Here is a 27,126-nt window from a genome sequence, read left to right on the forward strand (position 1 = left end):
CCCACACACTAACTACGTAATCCAACAACGAGAACATAACTATTGTTCTTCCGAACCTCTATTTTCCAATCTTTGGAGACAGCTGAATCTTGGAAACGCTGCACTTGTCGTCACAATGAGTGGCGGATGGAATACCAGTTCGTCTCTCTTCTCTTCCTATACATATCAAAATGCTAATCTGAGCTATTACAGTTGAGTCCGATGCGGTACGATTTGAGCTCCTTACTGTTGACCTCTCCAAAAGCTAACAAGGAGCCGATAGGGTGTTTTTACCTCCCTCATCGAGAACCTCGGCGTCAAAGACGTCCAATTCGAAGAACTCCTCACCCTCGACCCATCCGAGCTTCTGACCCTGCAGCCCGTCTACGGCGTGATTTTCCTCTTCAAGTACCCGACCGATCAACCATATGCGACACCCGAGGGACCCCGCGACGGCTCCTTCGACCACGCCGCCTCCGAGAACATCTTCTTCGCCGCACAGACGATTCAGAATGCTTGTGCTACACAGGCCCTCCTTAGCGTGTTGCTAAACAAGACGAAGGATGTCGAGATAGGCGAGCAGCTAGGCGACTTTAGAGAATTCACCATGGTGCTGCCACCCGAATTCCGCGGCGAGGCGCTCAGCAACTCTGACCTTATCCGGGAGGTGCACAACAGCTTTGCCCGCAGCAGCCCCTTTGCCGATGAGACGGACAAGACTGGAGCAGAGGCGGAGGATGCCTTCCATTTCATCGCTTATACGCCAATCAATGGCACACTCTACGAGCTCGACGGCCTGCAGCCCGCTCCCATTTCCCACGGTGCCTGCAGCTCTGACGATTTTGCTACCAAGGTTGTTGATGTTCTACAACGCCGAATTGCACGCTACGATACTACTGAGATCCGCTTCAACCTCCTAGCTATGTGCCGGGACCTGCGACAGCGAGCGCGAGACTTTGGCGATGAAGAGTTGTTGGCACGAGAAGAACGCAAGCGCCGAGACTGGATGTTTGAGAATGCCCTGCGAAGACACAACTTTGTTGGCTTCGCGGGTGAGGTGATGAAGGGTGTGGTGCGTAGCAAGATCGCCGAGGGTGGTGATGCCGCGTGCGACAAGTGGGTGAAGGAGAGCTTGGAGAGGAGAAAGAATGCGGAGCAAGCTTACAGAGGTCGAACAGGAGGTGGTGGCGGCGGCGGCGATGGAGATGGTGATGTTGATATGGGTGCTTGAAATACTTAATGAACGTGTCACGGTGGAATGGAGATACCATATTATATGACCAGGTTTTATGAACAACTGTGGCTAGGCTAATGGCTGACTTCACGATAGAGGTTAAACGTTTAAGACGAGAGCCCGATGTCCTTATGGGTTTAAGAAAATGATATATACAGTTCATATCTCATTTCATACGTTCCTACATGACATTTAACATCTCAGTATTTATCCTTTTCTGAACGCAGCCTGTCCTCTTCACCGAGTTGCTCGATCGTGCCAATACCAACACTGCGTTCATATACTGTTTTTGGGGCATTATCGTCAACGCTCTGTGTTCCTCATCCAGAAGCAAGTCCTGTTCCTTCCCACAATTCCAAAATTGAAGAACCTCTCCTAAATGGTCAATACAGAGAATAGAAGGGTCATGCGTGAGTAATATTCCTTCTGAATTAGCGTACCCATCGATCGGGGGGAGGGGACATAGGGGGCTCGTCTTTGACGGCAGACGCAGCCGTAGTGGAGCTGCTGTGGTCACGGCGTTCGGCATAGGTGAGGTCAGTCATTGCATGCTCGGATTCGGTGGGTTGGTCGTCTACCTCTGGGTTTCTGCGGTGTCGGATGGCGCGGATGAACCAAGGTGCACGACCAGAGCCTTTCCAGGTCCAGTACTCCTTGAGGTCGTACTCGCTGGGTTCGATGTAGCCGCGAGAGACAAAGACGACAATGCCAACAAGGCCATTGAGAACGGAATAAACGAAAACACCACTGATCAAGATTAGTGCATATGACGGGGGAAGGACGTGGATGACTTACGCGATCAGGCCATAAGCTACGCTGTAGCTGAAAGGGATAAATGTCATGACCACGAAGGACGGGAGAACATCGCCGATGTATCGCCAGTTGATCTGGGTGATTTGCCGAATCATCATGCAACCAACCTACTCATATCATTAGTTCTGTCACTGGTAAAGCGAGAGCTGAGAGAATACATACCAGAATCAATGTACAACCAGTCGCCCAAGGGGGGACAGATGCGAAGATGGGTGCAAAGAAAACAGACACAATGAAGCAGATTCCAGTCATCATGGCAGTCAAGCCAGTTCTTCCACCCTCAGCAATACCCGCGCCGCTCTCGATGAAGGCGGTAACAGGAGAACTTCCCAACAAGGCGCCGACAGAGATGAAAGCAGCATCAGTGCAGTATGCAAGAGTTGAACGGGGAAAGTCGCCGTCGCGAGGGTTGACGACACCGCAGAAACGAACCATGGAGTAGAGAGTGGCGGTAGCATCGATAATGTCGACATAAAGGAATGTGAACAAGGCGAGGGCGAAATGGGAGGCTGAGCCGCCAAAGTTCCAGTCAAGTGCGTTGAGAGTTCTCTCGATCGGATGCCAGACAACGACCTGTTTGAAGAAGCCAAATCGGCGGTCTCCATCTGCGTCATGAGGGAAGAAGGTGAAGGGAGTATCGCGACTGTATGCTTGTTAGAAGACGTTGATAGAGTATGAAGGGGTACGTACGGCCAAGAGAGGATAGAGACAAGCGAGATGCCGATAATGAGGGCATACTTGACGCGGAACGCCATCAGAAAGGCCGTGACAATACCGCCACAAAAGATTGCAATCCAGAGCTGTTCTGATTAGCTCACGAGTCTTAGGTTAGAAGCTCATTCGACTGACCTTGGGGCTTGTCATTACTCCTCCTTGACATACTCCCCTTTCGTCCCACAACTCCTGAGGACAACCCGCTAGAGTAAGGGGAGTGGCCTCTCCACCAGTAATCGCACCGATTCCAGCAGAGTACGAGAGACCGATTTCAGTGAGGAAGAAGCCGATACCAACACCTGTGGCAGTCTTGATAGTGGCAGGGATCAGCTTGACGAGCCACTGACGCATGCCTGTGAGAGCAAGAAAAATGAAGATGAGACCTTCGACAAAGACAGCTGTGAGGGCGAGACGGTACGAAATGGGACCACTTCCATTGTACCCGACGACTTGAAAGGTGAAGTAGGCGTTGAGACCCATACCAGGACTACCAAAGAGTGAGCATGGACTGAGAGGTGGTCCAAGAGAAAATGACTTACGCGATAGCAACAGGGAGATTAGTAAGAAGACCGAAGGCGAAGCTCGCCATGCCTGAGACGGCGGCGGTAGCGGTAATGATGTCTCGTCGTATATCTATCACTCCAGTCAGTCTTGACCTACGCCGTAAAGAATTTGGAACATGCCAACCTTCTTTGCAAGCCATATAAGACTCAATTTTGTCACAGGCCTTTCTGTCTACCAGATCACACTCGCAAGTTCCACCAGTTTGTTGGAGCAGCGCCGCCTATTAAAAATTAGCCAAAGGTCGAGCATAAGGGTTGGAGTGTATTGCGTACATTGACGGCGATAATGTATGCCATAGTGGCGAAAGTAGTCAAGCCAGCCCGGCATTCTCGAAGAAAGGTTGACCCAGCAATCTCGTCTGGCTTAGAGAAATGGTCAGTTGATGATGTCTAGGAGAGGGGAATTTCTTACGTGACCGCTACCGGAGAGGCGAAAGAAATGACCGAAACGCGAAGTGGTGATGTAGTTATCGAGGTTATCACAGAAATCACGAAAACCGCAGAAGCGAGAGCGGCCGACTTCTTCTTGGGCGAAAGACTGCTCATCGTGGGGAGGCATCATGTCGTGAACTGGCGGAGGTGAGGTAGCCATCGCCGAGGGTTGTTGTGATGTTGAGTTGAGGAGGAGAAGGTAAGTCAAAGACAGGACAGAAAAGGGTCAGTAGAGAGACGGACAGAATGATTATGTGAAAAAGAAGCGAGTGAATGTGGAGGAGAGAGAAACGAGTGACGAGGTTGGGATGTTTGTGACGCCAATGAACGCCCTTGAAGAGTAAAAGTTGACACCAGATGAGATGAAGAAAAAAAGATTCCTTTCCAGCGGTGATGTCCAAGAATCCGAAAATTATATTAAACAAGACCAGGTGTGCAGTGGTAAAGAAGAAAAAAAACAGTGAAAGGAAGTAAGAGGATCACGGTTGGATGTTGATGGTCAAGTTCCCTGACAGTTGCTGCCACTGCCAGCCAGCAACTGCCTTTGTCTCTCCCTCTCCCCAACCCCGCAGCTAAAGACCTTAACAAAAAAGAGACCCTCTTACCGAATCTATGGTAATAAAACTACCTATGCATCACAGGACTCGAACTTCGAGTCCAAGTTTGCGAGTTGCGCAAGATGGGATAGTGGATGCTTACACATACATACATGCACCACGTACGAGTACACGCACAGCATAAGCTTTGTCCTTGGAAAACAAAACGAAGGGAGATATATACGGTTATACGTTAAAATGTTTGCTTGGAAGCAGGGCTTGTTTATGGCATCGATCATGTCTTGTGTTTGAACGACGTTGCTGTGGTTTGCAGCAAACACCCTTTACTATGTCTACCTTGGGATGAGCAGTGTAGAAATCCATGATGATACTTGACACCATGTATTTATAGTCTTCAAATATTTGAGTTTATTGATTTTGACACGACATGCCTGAACGTCGACTTGACCGGCCACACTACATCCTACCCCTGAATGCAGAAGAATCCACCCAGAAGCACCTTTCTGATGAGATCACCACCCTTAGACCCCCTGTGTCCATCACCGAGAGTGCTGTTGAGTACACGAGTCCCGGGTCGCACAAACCAGGCGTTCGTCTCACCTAATGCAGCCCGCCGAAGTTGATGAAGCGAGATGGCGTCGGGTATCAAAGGTGGCGAGAGAAATGGTTGGCTAATGCCGACGTGATACAATACTCAGTATGTCTGTAGCCGAAATGAACCGGTTCTTGCTGGATTTGCTCTAGATCTGGGGGAACAAGGCCGAGAATGACTTTGGCCGAGATTTGTGTTATGCTGGTGAACAATGACACTCGATCATGCAATGACAAATGATAAGATATCAAAGCCTGTATTGTAGTGGGTTAGCTCTTGTCGCGAGTTGGTAGTCATAATATAAACTCCCTGTAGTGTTGTATACTTTCTTTCGACTTTCACAAATCTGAGCATTTGTCCAGCATGTTGAGCCTTTACTCTACAGTCAAGATCCATCCAACCGTTAAACAGTCCAGTGTATGTTGATCCAGTCGGAATGATAATAAGTATATCTGTCAATGCACCCATAGTCTTTCCGACGCTCACCACTTGATAGGCCTCAATTACAACCGATCCTTGCTCGCATAGCCAGTCAACCTAGACGTTGTATCACGGTGATTCAATGACGCATATGACACTCAGTATGAGTTTCAGCCTCAAGAAGCAGTTAATAAGAACCTATAGTACAGTAAATAATTTCATCTTCACACTTAACCGCCCTTTTGATAGCATTTGTAAACGTATGATAGAACAACATGGGGTTTGATATACAAAGGAATCCTTATGGTTCTCAATGATCTAAAAACTAGAGCCTTTAGTCACTCGAAATGTACCTGTTTTTTTCCGACTTAACAGTGACAAACGAAGCACCGGCTGTCACTCAAAGAGCCAACTTGGTGCACCTTTTGTCAGTGCCCAGCAAGTGACAGCGCCCACCCATCCTTCGTGCTCTCTCACACTTTTGCCCTTCCCTTGAGGTTGGTTGCACGCAATTTTTTACTAATTACAATTCTAGGTTCTAGAAGTGTCCGGAACTTTATTTCCTTTTGCTAACTTCCATTCCTCCTCTACGTCGACATCTATCACCACCACCACCACCACCACCTCCATCCTCATACCCCCCCCTCTCTGTCTTGCAGAGTACAGAATACCAGGGGATTAATTAGTTCAACCTCGCTATCAGTTTTTGAATCCGTTGAATTGATTCAATAAACTTGTTTGCTATCATATTCACAGCGTCACCTACGGCGCTACTCGCTATATCCTCATCCACTCGACCTGCCTGAGCAAGCACACCTTTAACACTACCCACTCTCAGAAGATCACCCCAAAACCTAGGCATAGATCCCGAAAGAAGAGACACTGGTGGAGATTTAATTAGGCTTCCCCACGTCATGTTTGACGTATATTGGACTGACCCCGACCGTGAGCTCGTCGGCGAGCATCGCGCCAGGAAAGAAAAGAAACGCGAACAAAAAGCCAAGAAGAAAGAAAGAGAACAAGAGACCTCCACCATCCCAGGATCTGCGTCCATCGCAAGTACCACATCATCTACCGAGTCCCGTTTTGGCTTCCTTCGACCTCGAAATGGAAAGCAGGCAAAGAATAGAGACAAGGTCAAAACGGGGCTTCTGACCCCAAGCCAGCACTCTTCTCGCTCCAACTCGGGGAGTTATCACCGTCCAGCACTGATGGCCAACCTGTCTGAAGTGTCTCTCGGTGCCGCGAGAGCACAAAAGGCAAACATTCCTGCTTCTGCTTCTACTTCGGCCTCTATTAACGAGACCCATAATTGCAGTCGTAGAGGGTCTGGGTCCTACGTTATTAAACATGCTGGAGCATCGCAAACTCCCCCAAGATCGGAGTCTGACAAGCCAGAGTTGTCTATCGACATGCGTGTTTCTTCTGAGGCTGATGTTGATCATCCCGCTACACCTTCAGACTCGATCGGAGAAGGGTACGTTGCAGAGAATTGAAGAACCTATCACTAACATGTCACAGACACGATCCAGTTCCCTTACTTCAAAATGACTCGATCCCTTGCCTTGTACCAAGCATTCGACTTCCAAAGGCATCAAAGGCCCCCATCATCATCAACTTCCGGCCTAATGATCCGGACTCTTGGCGACCGCCCGAGGAATGGGAGTACATCGATCGACTAGCCGAGGAGGTGCGACAGGCAGCGGCCGACGAAGATGTCGAGATGAAGTCTCAGACTGATAGCCAAGTCCAACCCAACCGCGAGATAGACTTTGAAGCTCTTAAGAGTCAAGTGAACCAAATGGCTGCTGCAAGTCCCGCTGTGGTGCTTGCACGTATTAAGGAAATCTGGAGTGTCAACGATGAGAGCCTCCATCCAGAGTTGAACATGGAATTGAAGCGATGGATGCTGTCCATTCTAAACCACATGGACATTGAGCAGAAGAATAGCCCCATTGATGCTTCCAACGCGATGAGTGTAACCGCCAATCTTAAAATTCTGGCACTCTACGAATCCAGCAGTAAGTTTCCACGGGAACCTCATACAAAAAATACTGACGAATTTAGTTACCACCGCTTACCTTGCAGCTCTACACCCGACAAAGCAGGTTCATCATATATCCGCAGAACCTCTATCGACCGCTCAGTTCGCCAAGGTTCACCCGATTCTTGTGCCGTCTGTGTCGACCTCAACGCTTCCGCTCGAGAAGCACATTTTCGATACAGTGTACTCGCTGTCGCTTCCTTCCGCTAGCCCCTCGACCGAGATTCCCGGGGTCCTCAAGAATATCAGCAAGCACTTACGGGTCGGCGGCTCTCTGCATCTCACTCTCATAGACCCGCTCCCTTGTGCGGGAACACTCGGCCACCGTATGCGAACGTGGCTCGAAGAGCATCTCCTGATCAATCTAGAGAGACACTTCCGATGCACTAACCCGAGTAAGTTGTTCCCGGACTGGATGGGCGATGCGGGACTGCGTGGCCAGGGCAGCACTCTCACAACATCCAAGTTCTATGCCGTTTCAGCCAGCATCCGCAGCCAAGTCGACGACAACGATCCGTTCGTCGACAAAGCTCCCTCCGAACGGGAGGTCAAAGCCGAAGTGAGAAGCATCGTCGGCCGTCTGCTGTGGATGGAAGTCTGGGGCAACTTTGTCACCGGAGAAAAGTGGTGGTGGGAGGACGAAGGTTGCGTCAACGAATGCCTCCAGCTTGGCACAGTTTGGGACTACCACATTATAGATGGGGTCAAACCAGAGGAGACCCTTGAACAGATTGAAGAAGAACCTTAGGGTTTTGGAGAATCTAGATTCCAGAAGGGAAGTAAGGATGCTGCTGGTTTGAGCAACCTGGGCTTCAGTTTCTTCTCTCTTTTTTAAAGCCACTTCGTTAGAGACAGAGCAGTTGGCTTCTTCAGGGGGAAAGATACCCTTTCTAGCAAGAGTGGACTTTCAAGGCAAGGATAACGCTTGGGTCTTGTATGTTAAATCTTGTCTGGATGATAGAAGCATTTCCTTTTTCCTTTTGAGATAATAAAGGGGAATGGTAACGGCAGTGCTTCTGTTTAAGTAAATAGTTGTATGCGAGAGTAAATGTTAGACAGCCACGAAATGAAAAGCCACATCTGTTTAAAAATCTGTTCCTTGGACCTGTTTTGTGCATAAATCGCCTCGGTATTTGAAGTTCCAAATCACTGGTTGGGTTGGATGTCCTTGGTTCCTGTCGACATTGACAACGACCGGGAAGAGATAAAAATGGTTGTTTATGACGAACATTCCAAGAGTGATTCAAAACCTCAAAGAACCCATTTTGAGTCACATAGTAATCAATAAATAAATCCCGCTTATGTAAAGACTGGTCTCCATAATCCTCAACACCAGAGAACTCAAGTATCCACAAGAAATCAACCATGGTGATAACCTCAACTTTAGAGCCTCACTCAACATATAGCCAACACCACAAACCAAACCCTGAATTTACCTTCCCCACACTTATATCAAACCCTGATCCTTCCGTTCGGATCAGATCATACGGCGCACACTCCGCCAAGAATCGACAGCAGACAAAGTCATCAACGGGCACGGGTCAATTCCAGAAGACCCTTGGCAAGCCACTACAGACACGAAAACCATCTCATACCCCTGATGCCATGTCCAAGATTAGTCGTGACTCCGCAAGAGAACTTTGGGATCTGACTCGGACGAATGGAAGTGTATCTTCAAGTACGGCCGTCAAGATCCGGAGCCATGCAGGGACCAACGTTGGAAGGCGACGACTTGTTGCCACGAGTGTCGACGGGTTCAACCGTTATATTTAACTTAAATGTATACCTGGATATATGAAGATTTGTCAACGCCACAAACTTCAATCCAAGGACCGCTAGTACTGAGATCTTGGACTGCTGAGAGCATTCAGGATCATACCTCTCTAACTGATTTTTTGGCTTGTATATTATGTTTATCACAGCCCAAGTATTGGAGGCCAATGTTCCTCACACCAACTCTCAAGCAGCTTTTGAAAAATTAAATGTCATTGTAATTTTTATTACTACTAAAAACAAAACTTGGGTATCCATAGTCTTCTTCTCCAACGCTGGCGTAACTACCACTCGCACAAACCTCGTCTTTCCCTAATTGGAGCACGTCTTGTACACCAAATAGTCATGTCTTCATGTTTTAATATTAAAAAAGAAAAAACGCCTGGAACATCGCATCCAAACAAGCATCTGACAACTATCATACAGACTCATGATCTCGTCGCTCGTCATTCGAAGTTGACCGGCTCTCGTTTGCCAATTCAGTCATACTCTCCGTCTCGTACTTATTGGATCGTCGGATATGGCCAAGACTATGTCGGTGGTGACCCGTGTGGTGGTTAGGTCCAACTTCAGGTCTCATACCACCGACAAGTTCCGTCACATCTGGACGTTGACCCATGCGTAAGTCGCTCTTCAAGTTTTTGCACGCGCTCCAAGATGTAACGATGTAGATGAGGGCATTCCAGAAACCCTGAAGGGGAAGCACAAAGGCGCTCATGAACTCGAGAGGTCCCGACGAACGTTTGTGGAAAACGGAATAGACACGGTTGGCGCTCGAGGGAACCCATGTGATCAAGATCGCCGTAAAGAACAGTATGGCGCACTTGGTGTACTGCCACGAGGCGTTGTTAAGTTCACGATTCCGTCTTCGATTCGTTTGGGCGGCAGAACGTTGCTGCTGTTGAGGAACTTGGATACTGGCTCGTGTCTGCTCCCTGTCGATAGGGGACATTTCCTCTTCGATATCCCCAGAGCTTGGCTGAGCTGATATGTGAACTGAGTAGTTTCCACTGGTAGCGCTAGGATTGCCGCAGCCTGGCACACGGCCGCCCATGGGCTGTAAAAGGATCCCGTCCGGCTTCACAACCTCTGTCGTCACCGAGACTTCGGTCGTCTTGAGTGTAGTAATATGATCTCCACCGCCGTAAGCTAAATCTCGGTCGTTCGAACTAAAGCCGTGCAATTCTCTGCGCTTGCGGTAGATTGTGCTGCCGGCACGGATGTAGATGAAGAAGGTAACAATGATAGCAAGCCTGAGACGGTCAGCACCCATTCGGAATCATAGGCAAGCCTAAGCCAAGCAGTCACTTACCAAACAGGACCATAAAAAGTTATAATACGCCATATGTCCCATTCGGTGCTGACCCAGCACCAGAGTGTGGCATTACCGTACATTCTTTCACCATCGTCGTTCCGGATAAATATGTAGACAAAGGCTGGAACAAATGGGATACCATAACATGCGACAAGATAGTAGATTTCCATCTTACGCAATCTCTGAGCGTCAAACTTGTAGTAAAACGTCAAGTAGACGTTGATGGCCATGGTGAGAGTCCAGAAGGCATCCGCGGGCATGAACCTGATAATATATGTTAGTATTACAGCAGCGTTGAGTGCTACGACAATGTCTAAGTGGACTCACATCTGGATAAGGAAAGCTTGCAATTGACAGCCCACAGAGTTAGAATCACCAATATATGATCTGGACATTAATGTGCCAATATTGACGATCATATTGCCAAAGGAAGCGTAAAATACCAAGCGGTTGATCGGTTTATGGAATGCTTTGGATAATAGAAAGGTACCGATAATGAAGACGGAGCCGAGTAATGAAAAGACGGAGTTGACTCGCTCAATGATGCTCAGAGCGTCGAGATGACTTTCGTCGAGATGCCGCGACATTGTGAAGTTGTCAAGTCTCAAAGGAACTGGAAGAAAGATAAATAGGTATCGTAGTAGTGATTGTGTCGACAAAATCGAGTTCCAAGTCTCAACAAGAGCGAAGAGTGAAGCGGTTGGTTTATGAATAATGCACCATTCTTGTTTGTAAGTGAACGAATGTTTGTTGAAGCGAAGAGATGATCTCAAATAATTCCTTAATCGAAAAGAGGCAAACCTCAATCCAGATATAGAAAGAGCGTTTAGTCAATGTTGGTTAGTACTGCCTAGGACCAACAAAGGTGAAGTGAGGTAGGCAGGTGTCCTACACCGAGGTGAGAGAGTGCCCCAAGCGTCGAGTCCAGATAGAGTCCAACAGTAACAACCAACAGCCAAGACTATAATTAATTGCCTTGCGAATCGAGATTGGAGAACGCCATATCAGAGTGTGCCAAGTTAAAGAAAGAGGCTTTCGCAGGGGTAAGGTGATCAGTTAGGCTTTTGGACAAAAAGGTGGCTTCGGATAATGTTTGCAAACATGCGGAAGACGTTATAAACAAAGAATACTTAATGCAGATGTGAATAGAAAATAAGTAGGTAAGGGAATGATGGCATGAACTGGTGAGACGAGGGGCGAGATGTAAGATACAAGTAGTCTCACTCAAAGACCCGGGACAAAGGAATAATGAACGTCGAGAAATATACCGAGAAAAGACCAGAGACGGAAGAAAGAGGAACACTCTCAGTGGTGCACCCATTATGTACTGTGATATTGCCATGGCGCTTACTTGTTGTATCTGCTGCGGTTGCGGGACGCTAGAACATTATGAGAAGAGAGGTGCAAGTCATGGACGAGGATCCCTTGTAATCCTGGAGCTGAGAGAGGTAGACAAGCCACCCCTTGAATAGAAGCCATGACAGCGGGAGGACGATCGATGGTACCAAGCCACCGTGTTATTCGCCTAATGGAGCATCATAGTACGGCAGTTTGTGTCAACTTTGCACAAGAGTCACTAGAGAAGAGGGTGTCGAGACTTGAGGTAAGCTGTATATTAGGCTATGAGTTTCTTCATGATTAGCGTGATTAGATAGGAAGTACACCACGAAATAAAGGATGATGGAACAAAAAGAAACAAGCCCGGATTGACGCTATGGACCGAGTTGTTGAAGAAATGGGATTATGCAGGGGATCCCAGCTAACCTTGAGTATGCATTCTAAATTGAGGCCTGTTGTATGGCTCCGGATGGGAGGAGGAACTTTGGATGTTCCACAACAACGATGGATGCTTACAGGCATAGAGAGAGAAAGGAGAGGCGATACTGCACTGCAGGTAAGCTAAAGCGTGGGAGAAGCAGCGAAATGGGCCCCACCAACAATTCACTTGTTGGAGGAAGGGGGAAGAAGAAACAGGTATGTTGGTCGGTAATGGTACAATACAATAGCGATACTCGTGTCTGCCACATTTGATAGAACAATACAAAGTGTGTTTATGTTGATATACAGAACTAAACTGTTTTCGTTCGACGCTATTTTCCAAGCCATCTCCGAAAAAGAAGGACGTTTGCTGTCATATCAACATTAGTAGGTAACCAGGTACCGATCAGGGACGGGATATGGCGGCCTCAGTGAATGAGACATCCGACACTGCCATCCGCATTACCAACGTCTTCAACCTCAATAGGTGTTTGACTGGATCTCACATCGAAACTATCGCCATCTTCTATCAACATCAACATCAACATCAACACCATCAGCACAGACAAGACCCTCCCCCAGACTTTCTTCCCCTTCTCTTTACTCCTTAACGTCAACGTCGCACTTGGCATGCGGGGGTTCAGTGTCATTTACCATGGCTTAGCTTGGCCTCAATCGCCCCCTCCGGGGAACCCTTGTCTCACCTGGAGACGTCCAGTCTTGGCTAGACTAGTTCTTGACGGTAGATGCTGAGAGGGTCCGGGATTAGCAAAGCTGGGGCTCATTTCTCTCTTGTCTGTCCAACGTTGGTTGCTCTGACCGCCAGCTTGGACTACTCTGTCGAACTACATTTATCCATTAGCAGACTTCCAAGTCGATCAGTGGCTCGTGTTTGCTACATCAAAATCTTTTCTTTCCAAGATGGTCTAGCCCGAGTATAGTATACGGATGATCCTCCTTTAACTCGGAACAGCTTCTCCTTGAACGATTCCAATCTGTCCTCATCTCCCACGGTCGCCTCACTTTTGATTTATATCTATCACATTAATTAACTCGAGTCAGATTTCATCTCAAATGTTTCCTTTCTAAACGCCTCTGCCGATTTATCTTCGCCGCCGGTGCTATCAACCACGTGCGTGAGACGAGCACCGTTCCCATGCTGGGAAACGATCGCTGAGAACTGCCACGCGAGCAAACAGGCCTACTGCAGTGTTGTGTATCGTGACACATTTCCCTTGCGTGCATGAAAAATCGGTCGATTCCGTCTTGTTTTCCCTCCATTAAATCCCCTGCACTCAAAACGCCACGGCGTCAGAACTCGGAGGCTCAACTAAATAACAGCTTTTTGCAACACATCCATGTTGAATATAGGTCACGTTTTTTGTTACCAGCTAGGATGGCATGACTATAGAGTCTAGACTTGGGATCTTATTCCTTCAAAGGTAAAAGTGTGACATCCATGCTGACACATCGAGTAGCCTAGGTCTTTGATCCTTGTCGTTGCAACCTCAAGACTCCGGATCTTCCTCTGTATCACATCCGACGGGATGGCTAATATTATCTTTGACTCTTTCCGCAGTTGTTGGGTGTTGAAAATGTTGCGCCTCTTTGGGCAATCTGGCGTCTGTTCTCTATAAGCCCAGATTCTTTACAATAAGCCACCCCGGGTATCTGGGGTTACAAAATCCGGGGTATCACCCAACTACCCGGGATAGGCTACATACCTCAGCAACTTGGCTATTTTCCGTCTCAACTGTCTCAGCCAGTTTGCGCACCCTGGAAGGAATGAACTGTAAGAAATGAAATATTAGTGGCCAGTTGTTGTCAAGGCAAGGCAAAGCTAGCGTCATTAATAACCCATCATCTAACCAAATTAATGAAATTGATCTGATCCATGGATACTACGTACGCCTTTCGGCTAGCCTCTCCGGCTAAAAGCCATGTGCACGAGCGCGAGCTCGGCCTTCGCTCTCGTGAACCATGTCGCGGAAGATCATACAGCTGTGCTGAGAAAGGAAACCTACCTGTTTTACATACTCCGTAAGGCGTAGATGACTACATTCCCTCACGTCTTCTTTGAATAAGTTCAAGGTGCCAATAGCCAAGATCACATTTCAAACTCTGTTCCCCCTCTGACCTGACTGTGATACAATCCTATCCTTGGCCAAGATTCCTTTGCTATTATCCATTCGACCCCTACAGTTATCGTCTAGATCCATGGTAAGCTGTGTGAAGCTATACCGACTTGGGAGCAGAATCACGGCTCGGGGTCCCCCCTGCATGAACTTGTTCAACCTCTCGGTTCACATTACCACATGGACGACTTTCCTTGCACTATCAAGCCACAGGGACAGCATCACAGATCCGCTGTGTCTGCCGCACCATGCTAGTGTTGCTCATTGTGTTCCACGGATCTTACTGCCACGTTCCTCCTCCCAGGTAGCCAGGATAAAACTTGGGGCGTAGTTTGGTCGCATATCAATTCTGAATTTTGATATGGAACTCGCAAGATGTGATTCTTTCAGGGGGAAAGGTACAGAAATAAATACGATAAAAGAGACCAGACTTTAACAGTCATTGCGTGCTAATCCTTTGCACCGCCGTGAACCGTCCGCAGTAAAGCCCAAGACTTGTGAGAACCTCTAACTCCTGACCTACATCGGCTTGTCCTATCCGTGATACATCCAGGATCATCTCCGTTCAAATGACTGCGGTTTTTCGCAGAAAAAAAAGGCTGGGCTACCACGGCATCGGAAAGAGATCCGAAAAGAGATTGAATTCCTTTTGAATGTGACTTGTTACTCTCACCTTTCAACAGACTTTGATGTTGGAGCAATCATGCATGCATTCTTGGACCCAGGCTGGCATATACATGCAACTGTGACTGGGTACCAAGAAGCTATGGTACGTCTTGGACAAGATCTCAAGAGAAAATATTCTTCCTGGGTTCGATATGCGTAACAGTAAGCAAACTTTACACAAAGGCAACAGTTGTGGATTCGCCCCTGTATATAGTTGGTCTGGCCGCAAGAATGAGGTCAGTGTATGAACAAAGAGCACCCTTGGTTTGGCGGCTGATGCAGGTTTGAAGGCCAAACACCGTTTCTACAAAGAACTGCACGCTGCACTGGGTCTTTCAATTCCCAATATTGATCATGTCAACCATCTTGGGCTTTGTGTGTAGATACTACTGATTAACATGTAGTGCCTGTTGATTCTTTACCATCTTTCAGACCTGGTTTGGACTAGGCCACCAGCTGTATACAAAGGTATCCATTATGACTATTCACCCAAATGATACTTCGACTCCTTATTTATTGAACTAATCGATCATGCTATCTTTCTATCTTCAATCACATCGGATCACTCCATCTACCATCACTTGGATGGATGCCTCATAATAAACCGATATCACACAATGCCAAAAGACGTCAAATCACGCAAGAAAGACCGAAAGGGTCTTAAAAAGGAGCAAAAGTCACCTATAATCAAGAAGCCAGACATTCATAACGAAAGTCCCGATGGACGACGATCTCATAAAAAGAAACAACATTCTGAAAACAAGGAGTCCCTTGACACTATTCGGACGACGCTATTTAGCCTCCACAACAGCATTATAAACAAGAACAGAACCACACCAATAGAGAAACAGGAGTTCTGCTCCAGGATGGGCAATCTATACAGCAACATGCTCGAGCTCGCATTTGAATTGAGCACCACAGAAGAAGATACTGAAATGGAGTGGCAACACGAGCCGACAAACATTGTGCATCTGGTTCGCACGTCTGAGGAGATGGCTTGTTATCCTAATGGAGCCGTCGTCTGTCCCTGGCAGACGGCTTCCAACTCAAATTTCCCCAGAACTTAGAGCAATAATTTGGTTGGGCAGCGGTCTGGGGTTATAGAAGACATCCTCTAAGGCGGGATGGGCGCATGTAATGAAGGTATCTTGAGATGGGGACAGAGGTGGATATTCGGTATTGGTGAGAACAGAGTTTATGTACTGCTCCGCAGCCTAAAATGTATCTTGTATATGAAAGCTTATTCTGATCAAGATGTTGTCAATAGAGGGGATTGGACACGCGTTGTGACTAAGTTTTGAGTGTCGTGAGAAAGGTATAAAACATGTTGGAAGCCTCCTTCCACAGAGTAACAACTTAGGTACTTATTTTCTTCAAACCTCATCTATTACCTGTAAGGAAGGCACACCTCGACCACTAAACATTCTTTATCTTCAAGGAAAACACTCTTTTCCATAACTCACACCTTTCACCTACAACATCTCGACACTCACGTTCTCTCACCCTCGACTCGGATGAACGACACTTTCGTATTTTATTACTTCATTCTCTCCAAACGTCTTTGTTTATCATTTATTCAACTTCAATAATCGCCATCATGTCAATCTCTAGTGTTACTGGACTGGGTCTCTACAACTATGCGACACTCTCCAACACTGCATCCTATGCCGGGTCCTATTCGTCTAGCCACTCTCGAGAGCCATCATACTCGAGGCGTCCGTCTATACCTATGAACTCCTACTCTACATCTATGCATTCGAGAGCCAGAAATTCGACCGACTCGCGCGTTGACCCTTATTCGTATCCCCGCACCAGCGAGTCTTCCCATGCTACCAAGGCCACTTCCGTCAATGATGAAGCCATGCGCAATCTTCGTAGAAAGCACATAGACCGCAAGGACTCGGCAGAGCTTTCATACTCCTCATCTGAACGGCCCAGAAATCACAGACACAGTCATCATGCCTACCACAGCCATCATCCGGACAGCCGCGACAATCGATACAACAGCGCATCTGCAAAATCTCGCAGACGCTTGAGGCATGTGGCAAGCCCACCAGATCTGACTCTGTCACCTCACCCCGTACGCAGCAATGTTATGGCCGTCAAATCAACCAAGAAGAGCGACAACATGACCAATCTGACTTGGCGACGCATTAGTCAAGGATTCAAGATGGGCAAGTCCAAGAAGAGCGAACAACTGACAGATCAGAAATCATCTGCTGCGACCGAGACCAAACCGAGAAGGAAAAGCAAATGGATGTTCTGGGCCAAGGAGGAACCTGAGTACACTGTTGAGGCCAGTGCTGCTGCTCCCAGCCCGCCAAAGCCCAGAGACGAGTTGGGTACAAATGTCAACACAAAAAGGAGACCCAGCATTACTGACTGGCTCAATGAAGACTCGAATCCTCCCCAGTCCCCGACAACCTTGAAGCGTTTGTTTGAGGAGGAGTAATGATAGGAACGTGGTTACTACTTGAGTCATTTTGGTTAAACCTGGATACCCACAGATTGCTAGAGAGATGGTCGTCCTGACAATAGGCACATATTGTTTGCTACAAGTATAATTGTCTTTACCTTTAACAAGATATATTTTAATGTGGTCAGGGTATCACACAGGATGTTGAAATGCAAGTTCGGAGTGGAACAAAACATAGAGAGAATGTGTAGCTTTTTGGATCACTGTAAGCTATAGCCTCAGGGGAAAATTGACTGCTAGAAGCATAAGAGACGAAATTAGTAGGTCACTTTATGCTTCTTAGACTATAGTTCTTAGACTACTTATTTTTATACCCTAAGACTTAGGGAGGTGGAGCTTAAAGTGTCCACGGATAGCAAAGGCATATCACTTCCAACTCTTATCATTACGAGGGTTCACTCGGCTCAAGCATAATGTGTGCTCTCATGTGCATGAAGCAGCACCAAAAGCAGACGATGTAACGCATCCCCGAACCCGTGAGACATGATGATCGAAAAGCTGATCTTGTCCTCATGAACGATTCAGCATGCACGTCATATCCGGACCGGTGTGCTCCGAAAGTATCTCTGCCTGCCTATGTATTTATTTACCCGTTATCGCAGAGCCGCACATCTATCGGGTCTTGTTTCTATCTATCTATCTCCTCAGGTATCTCGCTTCATCACACAAACGGTATGCAGTGTACTCTATCGACAGTCTGGGATAATGAATACGAGTATATATCACACTGCATCATTCCAAAAACTGCCAGATGACGTCGAAAGACGCGGGATGATCCCCCACGAAGCAAAGGGTCTGATGAATACGGCCGGATGTTCATACCCATGCCTGCAGCACGGGAGGAAGCGGCTTTTGAGAGGGGGTTTTTGTTTACTTTTTTCCCTCATTGTTTCTTCTTTAGTTGAAGAAACGTGGGGAAGATGGATGTATGTTTTGCATTGTGGGTTGATTGTACTGCGTTGTATGGATGGGATAACAGATGGTGGAGCTGTGAAATGCATGAGGGTATATTAGCGATTGATGGGTTTCCTTGATTGCGATATTTTACGGTTACATTTCGATTGTCTCATGTTTTTGTATGATACGACATTTGTCTATTATACAGTAACGTATAGAATCTAATGGTGATAGTCACTCCTGCAACAAAGAAAGATGTGCACATTTGCACTCCAACTCACATCATCCCAGCCTTAACTACAGGGGCATTCCATGTTAGTCAACGCACTTGGTCATGTCAGCATGGCATACCTTAGTAGCCTAGTTTAGTCTACACTGTGGTTGTATCCTGTATCCGCAGTAGTATGTACTAGTTATCGAAAAAATACAATCTATGTACGGAGACTGCTGCATATTTGTCTCAAAGTGTTCCTACCAACCATCCAATGGAACTATGTCTCTCTTTTCTCTCTCCACTCGGCGCAGTCAGCATCCAATCCATTCGTCTGTCACCTTTTATTGGGGGCATCTTTGTAATTTGCCGAACCAAGCCCTCACCAAAACCAGGAAACGGAAAAGACAAGAGACTTTAGTTTTGTCTCATCAGTGGTACGACATCGTTGGCAAATCAGAGAACTGTAAAACGTCAATTGGTAGAAAAGGACAATAACAGTCGTACCAGTTGAAGGACACCAAAAACCAGAAATTACAAAAACGCACTCAGTCCAGTTCAGTTCAGTCACATGCCTCCCATTCTCCTCTTCATCTCGGCCGTTCGACGCACACTCCCCCCTCTTCCTTGCTCTAAGCGAAGAAAGGGCTTAGCCTGTAACCCCGTTCTAGCTTCTCGATGGTCTTGATGTACTGGTACAAGGACAAATGGTGGATCTCCCCGTCCCCGCGAGGCTCGTCCCGAACCATCGCGTCTCGTGGCTCTGGGACCCGCCGTTTGCGGGAACTGTTGCTTTGTAGTGGAGAAATTACAGTATGAGAAACCACAAAAGAGACTCTCACTGTGACATAGAAATAAAGGTCAACACCACCCCTAACATCGTCAACAGATGAACTGCTAAATAATCTCCAGCCTTGAGATAACCTAGATTTCCACAGAGCTCTGTTGAAACATCTTCTTACTCAGCCAATCTATTGCCCTTTTACATCTACCTACCTCGTCCAGTTAAACCAAGGGTATATCCGTATACATTATCTCCTTTCCTCAGTCGACAACAAGAACAGGGTATAGAAGAAATCACTACCATCTGCGCCAAAAAAGAAGAAGGAAAAAAGAAAGAAGGAAAAAACAATAACAAACATACTCAAAACCCGCTAAGCAAACAAACTAAAAAAGAAACAACATGCCGTGCTGGCCTAGGTCTCTGCCTAGTTCTGTTTTGTCCCAGACTGTAACTGGCGCCATCCTGATTTCCAGCATATCCCAAAACCAAGAGAAAACTGTTCACCTTTTAGTCACCAATCCATAGCCCAATGTTTCCTTAATGCAGAGTGAACAGAAGAAATAAGAGCAGGCGTTGAAACGCATAAAAATGAGGAGTGATCCTCTCTGTCAACAAGTTAGTGCTGTCAAGGTCAGTCCCAGGCAGAGTGCGCAGCAACGCTGCTCCCAGGCGGGTAACTCTGTCTACCGCTAGGCATACCCGGAGTATAGGTAACTGCCCTCGATAGACGATTCGTCCCGACTCTTGATCCATCGTTGGAGTGCTCACTCGTTACGAGCTGCATCATATCTTCGGGCAGCTCTGCACCCTCGTCGTTCCACCAATAGTGCAAAACGTCACTCTGCCAACGGTCAAGATCACGGATTTTGAGCCCTCGACTTTTGGTGAATGTCGTGTGGAGCAACCGCGCGTTCGTAGACGATAGACGAAGCTGATGCAGAAGCCATCTATTGATAAAATCTCCCTTTCCGCCCTCGCCATGATCCAACATAAGTCGGTCAATAGAATATTCCTTGGACGCGATTTGCATGCGGCCCGGTTTGTCCGGATTAGTTGCAGGTAATGCTGCCGCCGCCTTGAGGGCTCCGCTTGAAGTAAGAGGAAAGTCTTCGGCCAAGACGTGCTCAGGCTGGCTCATAATCACAGGAAATGTCGGATCAGCCAGATCCGACCGAGTGCGCAAGATTACAGAGACGTTGTCGAGTTCTATATCCTCATATCCGGCCTCGGGGTATAAGAGATAAGATACTCGCGATGACAAATGTTTCTTCATCGCCCCCTTCTCCTCGCACAGCTTTCGGAGATCTGTCACTTGTTGCTCCAAGTTAGTGACGCTACTGCGCATCTGTTCCTCTTCCAACGGGAACTCGTCAAAGAATTCGATCTCGGCCTCGTTCAATTCCATACCCGCTGCAGATTTCATCCTTAATTCGCCTTCATGCTGCTCTTTGAGAAAGAGTAGCTCATCAAGCTCTTCTTTGGCGTTCTCGAGATCACCTACTGCGGCCATAAGTTCTAGAAATAGAGGGTGCACATCTTCAGAAGGACCTCTGGGAAGGATTCCCATTAAATCATTCGGTATATTGTTGTCCTGTTCGTCCGGAGGTTCGTCCTCGGGTGACTCCTCAAGGGGAGTGACTTGGTCAACTGCCAGCAAACTGAAGAAGCGAATTTCTAGTCTGTTTAGCGTCTCTTCTTCTTCGTCGAGAGTGCCTTCAAGATCTTCATAGTCGTTTTCAAAAGCTTGATACTCAGTCCTGAGAAGTTGCAAATCTGCCAGGCGTCTTTCCAGGTTGACAGGTGATGTTTCTAGTTGTTCCTGGTGAGTGATAAGCATTGGTCGAATGACACTCATGAATGCGTTATCTGCGTCATCTCTGTTTCGACGTAACTCTCTCAATCTCTTCCTCTTCTTAGCCATCTGGCTCTTAATGTCATTCAACTTGACGCGTTGGTCCTTGAGCTTTATCCAGAGGAGCTCAAGGGTATCTTCGGAAGGTACAGATTCTTTTGATAGATGACTTCTGTCACCTCTAGTAGTTTCCAAAAGTGGTTCCAGGCTGGCACTCAAGTCCAGCCGATCTTTTGGTGCGCGATCCCGCTCGTACTCGGATATCCAAGTAGTTATGCGGTTTGTCATGGATGTTTTGCGATTCCTCCCTTGCGAGTTCAGGGTGGACGCAGTTGGGTATAGCGGAGGAAACTGCCGCGAGTTTCTGAAGACAAGAGAGTCTTCATCAGACAATGAATCGTAAGAGGAGGCCACATCATCAATCAATCGTGGTATGGTATAGCTCGAAGATGGGGATCTTGAGGTAGAGCCACCGAGTTCATGTCGACTTGCTTGAGGGACTGAGAGATTCGCGAGACTCTTCCCTTGAATTGGCTGCTGAGCGTTGTGTGATTGACCAAAGCCAGTGAACCCTCTTGGTGGCCTCAAGTTCGGAGTCTTGGGTTGCGTTGGGGTACCATTAGAAACATGAAATGTTGAGACGGTCGGCGTGCCGGGAGGATGGGGAGGCGGGGGCGGCGGTGGCGATAGTATTTGCTGAGGTGACTGTCGTTGGAAGGGAACCGCGTCACGGTTGTATAAGAGTGGTGGTCGTAGGTTCGTATGGACGAAAGCATCCCCAAGCGGTGGTGGAGGCGGGGGTCTACCAAATGGGATTCGAGTCGGCCCCAACGGAAGTGACTGTGGCCATATCATTGGAGGTCGAAGATAAGACGGCGGCGGTGGAGGTGGAGGAGGAGGAGGAGGAGGACGTGATGGTTCATCGAGGCCAGCTTTCCAGGACGGTGGAGGACGATGTGGTGGAGCCGGACCAGACCTGTCTACATCGCGTCTGCTGATGATGCTGGCCTGGGTAGAAGTTGGTTGATACATGGAAAATACAGTGTCGACTTCAGACATGGGCAAGCTTGTCGAAACATGAAGAGAGGGTTGAAGAGCTTCGAGGGTCTGGTAGCGACCCTCGCACTCGTCCTCGTCCTCGTCCTCGCCCTCACCCTCGACCTGATCTGGGGAGCGAGGTCTGCCATGAGCCCCAGGGACAGGAAGGGGCAAGGTAGAGCTATGAGGGTATTGGCGATGTTGACTCGGGTGAGCTTGGGCATAGCTCGAGTGGTTGTGGTTGTCGTACGCTACGGCATCCATCGACGTACGTAAGATCAACAGAGCTAGGGGAAGAAGACGGATTCATGGGAACTAGAGGCGGCTTGTCCATTTCTCTGATGACCTGATCAGACGATACGAGACGAGACAATCAATGCCGAGACGACCGCTGAGGCTCTTTGGCTCAAAAAGATCGACTGTTGACGTTGACGTTGACGGGGAATGAACGAACGGACGAACGAACGACAGGACAGGATAGGATAGGGATGGCAAATGGGTACGCGGACAGAGAGAGAAGAAGGGAAAAGGGAGATGACAAGGAAATGTAATCAGTCAAGCAACCGAGCCAGGGGTTTGCTTTTTCCTCCATTTGGCGAGGGACAGCCCTGGGCAACACTGTAATCTAGCGGCTGATTTGCGCGTTGATGTTACAACAAGGTTAGGTCATGTTTTAGGGGAAGTGCTCCCGGCGTCGGGGACAGCGGCCACTAAAGACTAGCAACAGTTAGCGCCTGGGGACTGGAGTCAATGCCTGTGGATGGTCTATCCATTGGCAAAACACGTCTATCAAGCTCGACCAAATAGAAATGTGACAGCAGAGCGTAGGAGGGGAAAAAGCGAGTGTTTCCTCAAACTATGTAGCGATGTCGACCAGTGAGAGTGGGAATGTCTATGTCAGACTTGCTGGGATTCTTTATTAAGGTAAGACATTAGGTCGGCTACGTAGCGTGTCATGTGTGTTATGCAACATTGTGCTGGTTCTTGGAATACAAGGTAGAAAACAAAACACATCATCATTGTTGTTGTCGTTGTCATCTTGTCCGCCACAGGAAATGAAATCCAAATCACGTTTCAACAAAGTTCAAAAAAACGGTCAACGGCTACTCTATTTAAACTAACCTTAGCCTCAACACGCAGTCGTGGAACGAACGAACAGAGGCCCTTTTTTGAGGCCTGCTAGGATTCCACTATTGGTGGATGCTCCAAGTGCACACTGTGCTCTTCCCGCCCACTTAGTCTCCCAAGCTAACGAATGCAACTGTTGTAGCTCTACCTCAACACCAACAACTACACCCTGTATTCATTCCCGGTGGACGCCTTCTAAAATCGCTCACTCCCCTCCCAATTGGTCCCTCGATCCAATACCCTCTCGGCTCTATGCATTGTGCCCTGTATTCGGAGGGGCGTGTCTCCTACTCAAGACTACAGCGCTCTTTCGGTGCTTATTCCAGATGGATGATGGATGATGGAGACTTACCCATTTACTATCTCTCTTTCTTGCTTGCTTGCTCGCTTGCTTGCCTGCGTGTTGCGTGCCGTGCCATGTCATGGCATGCTTGACTCGGGTTATCTAATACGAAAGTGACCTCTGCTTGTTTCAGTCCCCATTCTCACCTACCCTTCTCTCGTCCAAAAGTATTCATCTACTGGAGACTCGACTTGACTCAGCTAACTAAGGGTCTCGTCATGCGAGTTTGCAGCTCGACTCCTCCCAGAACCCCTCCATGAGTCCACCTCCTCCACTTGTTGCATCCATCCCCACTCGACGCTCCGTCTGTTACTCGCTGGTCGATGCGCGACATTAAAGAGATGCTGGACTGCATACTCAGAAGCGACTGATAAGCTGCGGTTGCCGCTCAGTTGTCCACCCTTTAAGCCCTCCAGTTCTATCTCTTGTTTCCCGTCCGTCCTTCAAGGTTGTACGTGCTCTAGGCACTCGGAAACTCAACCACATTGACTGACACCAGGCTGTATGCTATTTGCTCCGGCCAGTGAGTGCTACAACCTCTGCAGCCAAGCTACATTACATTGCTGTGTTTCTTGCTGCTAGTGTTCTGTTGTCGGTTGATGCCATTGTTTCTGTTGTACCACCATCCCGGCAAAACTAGCCTGCAACGACTGTTCTGACTTCACTTCACCAACAAGACCACCATAAGAAACGCACGAGATACCCCTTCAGCATACTTCATGCAGCTCTGAAGCGGTAATCCTAGTATTGGCGGCAGGATCTGACCTATGCCCCTCGACGTACATACGCCACAAACACCAATCATCACAGAACACCGGTCTACCTGACCCCGGATACAGGAAAGACGGTATAGCACTAAAGCAGAGAGAGACAATACAATTGTCCCCCCGCGACGTCTGTCGAGTACTTTCACCCAAAAAGATACTATTCAGACCCAATCTTCGTAAACGCACCCCAAACAAACCAGCAATAGCTTGAGTCTTCATCCTCGTACAACCGAGTTACAGCTCCTTCGTCCAGTCTGCATCTGAATAGAGAGCTGAGCCGCATTCCTGGTTAGCTACCTAACTTGTCGGTTTAAAGGTTCCACTTTGTCACTTTTGACTCTCATTCATTTTTACAAAAACCCCCAACCCACCATCTTCTCAGCTGCTGGTACCTCTTTACTCGAAAGTTGGCGGCTTCGTTGGAATTCAACCGACTACAAGGCCTTCGTCTTTTTTGGGTGACGAGATAGAAGTCTCTTGGTCTCGATCAGCCGGTTATCCGACTATTCTTTGCATCATTGGGCATCACTTTGGTCGCTTCACGTCCTTTCAATCGATCCATACCATCTTGCAGCACAGCCGATCTGCTTGCGAATTACTACGTTTTCATATCCATAACTGCCATTATTATTGCTCGACTATTCTTTATTGGATAATTGCAATCGAGCCGGTATATTTAAAAGCATTGCCTGTATGCGCAAAATGCTACTATGTATCAAACGAGCAGATCAGGATGGAGCGAGTGGTCTCAATGGATCTGGAATACAGACTATCAGCAGTACTACCGCCAGCGAGTAGATATTTCAGGTGCGTCTTGAATCTCCACATACTAACCCCTATTTCTCGAAAAGGTTGCTGATGATAACCATCCAGGCAACGCGGATGTACAATGGCAGAGCGAATATGAGGCTGCTCAGAACAATCAGACACCCCGAACCCCAGTGGAGCAGATGACACAGCAGTTCGGGGCTGTCAACATACGGAGTCCTGAACAAACGGGTGGAGATGAACAAAATAGTACGTTGTATCTCAAACTAGCATCCTATTCAGCATGCACCTACTTCTTTTTCTCTGGATTTATTCATCAATGAAGTGCCACTAACATATTCAATGTTCCAGATGATGATTACACTGTTACGAGCTCGTCATCGAAGGTGAAATCCAGATCCTCAAGATCGCACGGCAGTTCCTCGAAATCAAAATCAAAATCATCCAAAACTTCAACTGGGAAGGGAAAAGCGCCTGTACAAGAAGACATCCCCGAGGACGATGGACAAGATTATGACGATCGCTATGCCCAACGCAAAGCATCCAACTCGCAAGACGAGATGTGTAAGTCCCTGACAAGACCTGTGATTTATCTCAGGTACACAATTTACTAATGTGTCCAGACTACGACGAGACTACTGGACAGTACCATGCGTATCCACAAACTGCACAAGGTATGTAGAACGACCCCTCAACTTCTAATCACGAACAGCGCTCACACGAATGTTACAGTGTCTACTCCAACACAACCATATGCAGATGATTCAGGAGAATATGAGGATCCAGTACTTCAGGATGCTCTTGCTCAAAGCAAACAATATACACGTGATCGATATGGAAATGGCGAGCCTTCGTCTACAACTTACGCTGCATACAGTATGTCACCAATATACCAAAAGATAGTTCGGAGTGCTAACAATAAACCTCGTAGCACAAGATGACGAAGATGAAGCGGGGCCTGTAGTGCCTACAGGAAACCAAGAGCACATCATAGGCACTGGTGGTGAATCGGAAACCCTAGATCCACGTACGCACACCCCTGAACCTCCCTCAGATCTCTCAAGCTAAGACTATCTTAGGATATACCGTTGCACCTTCTCACATGTTTCAACCTGGAGAGGTAAGTCGATACTGCTGTAAATATTTCTAGTTATACTGACCTCGCCACAGGTTTTCAAGGTGCTGTGGCCAGAGCCAGCAGGAGGGGGAAGTATTGTGGAGGAAACGGTGTATCGAGACCAATACGGCGGTCGGATATTCGTTCACTTTCGCCGATTTATTGTTGTTGCTAATGACCTTGGGCATTGCACTTGCATGTAAGTGTTATAACAGGCCATTCCTGATGTTCGCTGACGTATCAGTCCAATTTCTACCTACGGTAAAAAGGGTTGCAAAAAGAGTGGTGTCAAGGCCGAGCAACATGGCATTGTCGCTGAAAGTAGCAATCGAAGCCCGCTCCCTCTGAGCAATGAGCCTAAGCTTGGGTTTCCCCCGGTTCGTGTGCATATTTACGAGCAAGGCGAACGTATCTCAAAGGAGTCACGAGTTAACTACTCGAAACTCACGACTGTGGAGCATAACGTCAAGGTGCTCTTCATTGGTCGTGTAGTAGGCTCAGATTGGGATGTCGTTACCGAGGCTGTTAACACCAGTTGGGCGAACAAGATGCACACGCACAAGAAGAAGCACCGCAGGTAATGAACGACCTTGCGAGCGCTCTCAAATTCACGTTTAATGGTGCCTGCTCCCAGCAGGTCCCTACATTGGGTGTCTCGAACAACACTCACATATATACGTTCCTCAAGAGCTGCCAGCCACTCTGACATGCTCTTGCGAAACTCGTCTCAAAAGCTTTGTTATAGCGAGA

At 47.7% G+C, this 27,126-nt stretch overlaps 8 protein-coding genes across 8 annotated transcripts; 5 read left to right on the plus strand and 3 right to left on the minus strand.

The window, feature by feature from the left end:
- Positions 1–115: 115 nt before the first annotated feature.
- EDB82DRAFT_520678 (ubiquitin carboxyl-terminal hydrolase) lies at positions 116–1,210 on the plus strand (the record flags this gene model as incomplete). Its single annotated transcript, XM_025730278.1, has 3 exons — positions 116–137; positions 193–206; positions 263–1,210. 3 exons carry the CDS (start codon positions 116–118, stop codon positions 1,208–1,210), a joined length of 984 nt encoding a protein of 327 aa, XP_025589418.1.
- A 434-nt stretch (positions 1,211–1,644) lies between these two features.
- EDB82DRAFT_551124 (permease family-domain-containing protein) lies at positions 1,645–4,211 on the minus strand (the record flags this gene model as incomplete). The annotated part of the gene is made up of 9 exons (XM_025730276.2): positions 3,716–4,211; positions 3,577–3,666; positions 3,428–3,524; positions 3,280–3,373; positions 2,876–3,227; positions 2,717–2,826; positions 2,189–2,669; positions 2,009–2,133; positions 1,645–1,960 (listed from the first exon to the last, which is right to left on the minus strand). The coding sequence occupies exons 1-9, from the start codon at positions 3,893–3,895 to the stop codon at positions 1,645–1,647; spliced, it is 1,845 nt and encodes a 614-aa protein (XP_025589417.1). The 5' UTR covers positions 3,896–4,211.
- A 1,677-nt stretch (positions 4,212–5,888) lies between these two features.
- On the plus strand, positions 5,889–8,279 carry EDB82DRAFT_551130 (uncharacterized protein). Its single transcript, XM_025730275.2, has 3 exons — positions 5,889–6,781; positions 6,826–7,325; positions 7,372–8,279. Exons 1-3 carry the CDS (start codon positions 6,219–6,221, stop codon positions 8,094–8,096), a joined length of 1,788 nt encoding a protein of 595 aa, XP_025589416.1. The 5' UTR covers positions 5,889–6,218; the 3' UTR covers positions 8,097–8,279.
- A 1,209-nt stretch (positions 8,280–9,488) lies between these two features.
- On the minus strand, positions 9,489–11,213 carry EDB82DRAFT_56979 (uncharacterized protein). The gene is made up of 3 exons (XM_025730273.2): positions 10,764–11,213; positions 10,434–10,700; positions 9,489–10,374 (listed from the first exon to the last, which is right to left on the minus strand). The coding sequence occupies exons 1-3, from the start codon at positions 11,021–11,023 to the stop codon at positions 9,540–9,542; spliced, it is 1,362 nt and encodes a 453-aa protein (XP_025589414.1). The 5' UTR covers positions 11,024–11,213; the 3' UTR covers positions 9,489–9,539.
- A 4,399-nt stretch (positions 11,214–15,612) lies between these two features.
- EDB82DRAFT_520682 (uncharacterized protein) lies at positions 15,613–16,062 on the plus strand (the record flags this gene model as incomplete). Its single annotated transcript, XM_025730272.1, has 1 exon — positions 15,613–16,062. One exon carries the CDS (start codon positions 15,613–15,615, stop codon positions 16,060–16,062), a length of 450 nt encoding a protein of 149 aa, XP_025589413.1.
- Positions 16,063–16,505: 443 nt separating this feature from the next.
- On the plus strand, positions 16,506–17,733 carry EDB82DRAFT_487548 (uncharacterized protein). The gene has a single exon (XM_025730271.2). It carries the CDS (start codon positions 16,593–16,595, stop codon positions 17,445–17,447), a length of 855 nt encoding a protein of 284 aa, XP_025589412.1. The 5' UTR covers positions 16,506–16,592; the 3' UTR covers positions 17,448–17,733.
- A 1,802-nt stretch (positions 17,734–19,535) lies between these two features.
- Positions 19,536–22,765, minus strand: EDB82DRAFT_57021 (uncharacterized protein). The gene has a single exon (XM_025730270.2). The coding sequence runs from the start codon at positions 22,515–22,517 to the stop codon at positions 19,995–19,997; it is 2,523 nt and encodes an 840-aa protein (XP_025589411.1). The 5' UTR covers positions 22,518–22,765; the 3' UTR covers positions 19,536–19,994.
- A 2,436-nt stretch (positions 22,766–25,201) lies between these two features.
- Positions 25,202–26,957, plus strand: EDB82DRAFT_520685 (uncharacterized protein; the record flags this gene model as incomplete). The annotated part of the gene is made up of 9 exons (XM_025730269.2): positions 25,202–25,298; positions 25,365–25,508; positions 25,611–25,823; positions 25,883–25,933; positions 25,992–26,135; positions 26,191–26,286; positions 26,339–26,379; positions 26,430–26,575; positions 26,621–26,957. 9 exons carry the CDS (start codon positions 25,202–25,204, stop codon positions 26,955–26,957), a joined length of 1,269 nt encoding a protein of 422 aa, XP_025589410.2.
- Between the last annotated feature and the right edge of the window lie 169 nt (positions 26,958–27,126).

The sequence above is a fragment of the Fusarium venenatum genome (assembly GCF_020744135.1).
Source record: "Fusarium venenatum strain MPI-CAGE-CH-0201 chromosome Unknown EDB82scaffold_1, whole genome shotgun sequence".
Classification (NCBI taxonomy): Eukaryota; Fungi; Ascomycota; class Sordariomycetes; order Hypocreales; family Nectriaceae; genus Fusarium; species Fusarium venenatum.

What these genes read in the sequence shown, in the direction of transcription:
- EDB82DRAFT_551130 (XM_025730275.2), top strand. Translation starts at nt 6,219, where the DNA reads ATGTTTGACGTATATTGGACTGACCCCGACCGTGAGCTCGTCGGCGAG. An exon ending in TCAGACTCGATCGGAGAAGG is followed by an intron (nt 6,782 to 6,825) that starts GTACGTTGCAGA and finishes AACATGTCACAG; the next exon opens with ACACGATCCAGTTCCCTTAC. An exon ending in GGCACTCTACGAATCCAGCA is followed by an intron (nt 7,326 to 7,371) that starts GTAAGTTTCCAC and finishes TGACGAATTTAG; the next exon opens with TTACCACCGCTTACCTTGCA.
- EDB82DRAFT_56979 (XM_025730273.2), bottom strand. Translation starts at nt 11,023, where the DNA reads ATGTCGCGGCATCTCGACGAAAGTCATCTCGACGCTCTGAGCATCATT. An exon ending in CAAGCTTTCCTTATCCAGAT is followed by an intron (nt 10,701 to 10,763) that starts GTGAGTCCACTT and finishes ATATATTATCAG; the next exon opens with GTTCATGCCCGCGGATGCCT. An exon ending in ACTTTTTATGGTCCTGTTTG is followed by an intron (nt 10,375 to 10,433) that starts GTAAGTGACTGC and finishes TGACCGTCTCAG; the next exon opens with GCTTGCTATCATTGTTACCT.
- EDB82DRAFT_487548 (XM_025730271.2), top strand. Translation starts at nt 16,593, where the DNA reads ATGTCAATCTCTAGTGTTACTGGACTGGGTCTCTACAACTATGCGACA.
- EDB82DRAFT_57021 (XM_025730270.2), bottom strand. Translation starts at nt 22,517, where the DNA reads ATGGATGCCGTAGCGTACGACAACCACAACCACTCGAGCTATGCCCAA.